Source organism: Odontomachus brunneus, unplaced genomic scaffold (genome assembly GCF_010583005.1).
Source record: "Odontomachus brunneus isolate Ranch 3 - 2012 unplaced genomic scaffold, Obru_v1 Obru_scaffold_127, whole genome shotgun sequence".
NCBI lineage: Eukaryota > Metazoa > Arthropoda > Insecta > Hymenoptera > Formicidae > Odontomachus > Odontomachus brunneus.
The window spans coordinates 669,961-674,377 of NW_022639577.1; the positions used below are offsets into that span (position 1 = coordinate 669,961).

General features: G+C 32.4%; 1 protein-coding gene across 2 annotated transcripts in view; it reads left to right on the forward strand.

The window, feature by feature from the left end:
- Nucleotides 1–4,024, forward strand: part of LOC116849877 (syntaxin-6) — a 22,421-nt gene extending 18,397 nt beyond the window's left edge. Inside the window, exons 6-7 of one of the 2 annotated variants that reach the window (XM_032827495.1) lie at nt 84–178; nt 3,767–4,024. In XM_032827495.1, coding sequence (XP_032683386.1) covers nt 84–178; nt 3,767–3,843 — 172 coding nt within the window. In that variant the 3' untranslated portion in view covers nt 3,844–4,024. Of the gene's footprint in view, nt 1–83; nt 1,969–3,766 lie in introns of those variants that run through there. The other variant, XM_032827494.1, reaches the window with a different exon arrangement.
- Nucleotides 4,025–4,417: the final 393 nt, after the last annotated feature.

A 4,417-nucleotide genomic window follows, 5' to 3' on the forward strand; every position in this document is an offset into this window, starting at 1 on the left:
ATATATATATATATATATATATATATATATATATATATATACATATATATATATATATAATTAATGATACTTGCATTTTGCAGAATGTTAGATGAGTTCGGGAACGAGCTAGAGGCGACAGATTCGAAATTGGATGCGACGATGAAAAAGATGGCGAAGGTGCTTCACATGAGTAATGGTAACTATAACAATTATATTCCCGCTCCTACCACTGCATCATCCAGTGTTTCCGATCTTACCGACAAACCCTCCTCTTTCTCCTCCTTATCTACCACGATAACTAACTGTTTTCTATGTTCTAGCGATTAATTGTGCGTTCCTATAATTGTTTAATTAAAAAATCGCAGTAAAAGATCATAAAATCCGCCTTCTTGTTTATCTTAAACACGTATTTTATTTTATATATGTTTTTTTTATTCTTTTCGAAGTTTTCATGGTATTAGAAGCACAAAATTAAGAATGTTAAATAATATTTTAGGTGTTTAATTAGACACGAATAAATAATATTTTGCGCCTCGTAGAAATCGCGTAGTAGATTGATATATTAACATCTAAGACCTAATTATATCAGTCCCTATCGCTGCTTCGTAAGATGATGTAGAGATTATTACGTATAAATAATTAACAAATATGTCGAAATATTCTTGTTTGTGGAGTGTAAATTTTATCGCGTTATTTAGTATTGCGAAAACAGAACGGATCAGTTAGACTTCAAAAGAAGTACTCCTTTATTGAAGTTAGACAGCATAATTTAATTGACAAAAAGAGTTAAAGATATAGAACACATACGCAATATATGATTGAAATATGTTCATTGATAAATAATAGTTCAAATTTCTCCTTTAATTTAAATTTTAATGTGTAATATATTTTTTAGTCGCGTATGTGACTGAAATTATTTGGAAACTAGTAGCGTTTTCGACTGACGCAAAATTGGATTGCTGCGAGAACGAATTCGAACTTGCGATAGAATTATGAAGTTTCGATCGTTTCCAAAGCGATTTAATAGCGCTTTGATCGAAAATGTTATTAGAAATAAATTAGAATTTGAATTCTCGCAGAAATACATATATTTTTATTCTGTGGCATGCTACGGTCGCATATACATATGTGATAGAAGTAAGTCGCAGACAGGATTTTGAAGTAGAATTTTAAATTTTTGCAAACATACCAAGAGCTTAAATTAATATTTATATTTATCTTCGAAATTGCACGTGTTAATCTTCTAACTTCAAAATCATTGATAACAAATAAATTATTGATGTCAAATAATTTACGTTAACTTAAGTTAAATAATTTACCTAAATATATTATCTTAATTAGAGAATTAGAATAACTTGAATTATTATAAGATTTTAAAGACACGCGATATTGAAAACTCCAGATTATGTATGGTAAATTTTTCAAATTAAACGAGATATGTGATAGTTTAATAAAAAATAAATATTGAGAGTAATGTTAATATCTTCCCTCATTCTAAAAAGATTATAATTTATGCATGTAAAAGTCAAGAGAATATGTATATGCGAATTGATAGAGGAGCGTATATTGCACTGACTACATGTGCCCGAACTTGAAGATGTAGTTTATTACTCTCTTTCTCTCTCTTTCCCCCTCCCCCGCTCCTACCCGTCTTTTTTGTTCTCTCTCTCCCTTCCATCCTTTCTCTTCCTCTCTTTCTTTCTCCCCTTCCTTTATTTCTCTTTCTTTCTTTTTCTACGACCAATGATGAAAAGCGAAAAAAAGAAAGCATTGACGAATAAAAACTGGGAACCGATTTATATTGTCAATTGTAAGCGATTATAAATATTCACGTTCTTCGTTATTATTCATTATGTATATTATAATTATAATTGTATAATTCCATATAATACATTTTTTATATAAGTTAAACGTGTTTTTTTTTTTTTGTAATTTTGCCAAGTTCCGAGATAAGTGACAAAGCTAGGAGAGAATGTTAAATAAACTCACACAGCACAGAAAGGTTGCAAGAACATTGCATAGATATTACACAGAAACATTGTAACATTCTATATATGTTACGATACGTTGATGCAACGTTGCCGCAAAGTTGCAGCAATGTTGAAATGTCCGCCATTAGAAACGTTACAATGAAACATTGTAGCAATGTTACGGTGGAATGTAATATGATATAATAGTAATATAATAATAATATAATAGTAATGTAATAGTTGCATTGAGTAGAAGAAGTAGCTTTCCACTGCGCTGTTAGCAGTTTTGCAACTGTTGTAAGAATTTCTGCTGAGAGACACTTAGCGGTTAATGCTTTTCCATCTTGTTTATTAAGTGGTTCGGCATATTAAAAGTATGTTAGAAGAAATAGCAACTGCTTAGTAAACATGTTGGCGTAAACCACCGTTGTCGTTCAGTAGAAAATGGTACAATTGTAAAGCTGTTGGTAGCGTATAATAAAATTAAACTGCGTTTTTTTATGTTAAATGTACAAGTATAGATGGTACGTTATATGGTTTGTTCTTTTTAGTTGACTTGGCTGCAATAATTCAAGAAATGTACATAGACTAAAACATGAGAATTTCGTATATATGTTTCATACGCTTTAATATGTATGTACATTTTTTTAACTAGCGCAGCCACTTCAGTTAAAAAGAACAGACAACCAATAGATAACGCGGCACGCAGATACTATGAAGGCATAAATAAAGATATAAGAAAATATAGACAGAAATAAATATTTAAATTTCTGTGATTAAGATATAAAACGCCTATATCATACATCAGGATTCGGAACAGTTTGCCAATTTCGGCCGATTCTCGGGAGCTACGCCTTTTATCTCCCCCTTGCCGCGCGGCGGGCCTAGAAAGTGACGGTCGTGCCTCTAAGCTTGGAGCCGCGACTGGTCGCGACCGTCACTTTCTAGGCCCGCCGCGCGGCAAGGGGGAGGTAGAAGGCGTAGCTCCCGAGAATCGACTGAAATTGGCAAACTATTCCTAGCCCTGTTATACATATAGGGTTCCCGCATAAGACGTGCCAAAAGAAAAATATAAGTAGAACAGATAAAAGTGAACAAAAATTGTAAAGGTCATTTTTTAAACAACCACGTAAAATTTCGAGATATTAATTAAAATAGTTGGACATATCAAAGTACGGCGACACGTTTGGCATATGGAAATGGGTGGCTCTATGTGTGCGCCCGTGTACGTGTGCGCTCGTGCCGTTTTCTTCACCGGCCGCGGCGAGCCGTATGTCCCGCCTGCCGTGTCTCCACGCTCTGATATGCCCAACTATTTTAATTAATATCTCGAAATTTTACGTGGTTGTTTGAAAAATGACTTCTACAATTTTTGTTCACTTTTATCTGTTCTACTTATATTTTTCTTTTGACACGTCTTACGTGGGACACCCTGTATATTATGCATAAATATATTATAGCATTATAGTTGTTAATTATTTATAATGATTCTGCAATGTTGTTTTAACATTTCCGATGGAATGTTACAATTCCATGTCTATGTTATGTTTCTGCAATGTTACGTTGAAATTTGAAATAATGTAACGTTCCTGCAACGTAATTGCAAAATTCTATGCTGTATGGGAATAAATTAAAGTTTCCAAGAGAGCTAAGTTAAAGTAGACAAATATTAACGATTCTTATTAATTGATAAGATATTGTTGCGTACACGATAAGCCTAGTTTTCGAAAGAACTTAGTATTGTAAATTAAATCTCGATTTCAAATCTCGTTCATGAGTGAGACGCATGTGATGTTACTTTCCGTTTGTTTTAGATCGAAGACAATGGGTAGCTATTGGAGTGTTGACTGCTATATTGGTGTTTTTAATAATTTTGTTCATAATTAAATGAATTGTCATTGCGTTCCTTCCTTCCTCTTTCTCCTCCTTCCCCAATTGTCGCTAATAATAACGATCGGACCCTCTTTTCGTAGCGTCAAGTGTAATCCTAGCTTAAGTCGTACCTGTTTGACAAACTTATTATTGATAGTGAGATTTTATGAACGATATAAATAAATACATTGTTATTATAATTCAATGTTGATTTTTTAACACCTCTCAATTATGTTATATTGGCCTGGTTTACATCGTGCATTTGATACGCGTATTAAATAGTAATTTTCTATTAAATAATCTTAATATTGACAATGCATATTAACGACGATACGATACGTCTTCTTGACGAATATTAGAGACGAGTATTAGAGACCAGCTTAATATATTAAAATTATTTAATAGAAAGTTACTATTTAGTACGCGTATCAAGTGCACGATGTAAACCAGGCCATTATATAGAGTGTCTGACGCATAGACTTCTATATAATACTAGACTGCTGATTCCCTTATATAGTGTTATGTAAAATTGATCCCGAAAAGTATGTGTATATATATATATATATATATATATATATATATATATATATATA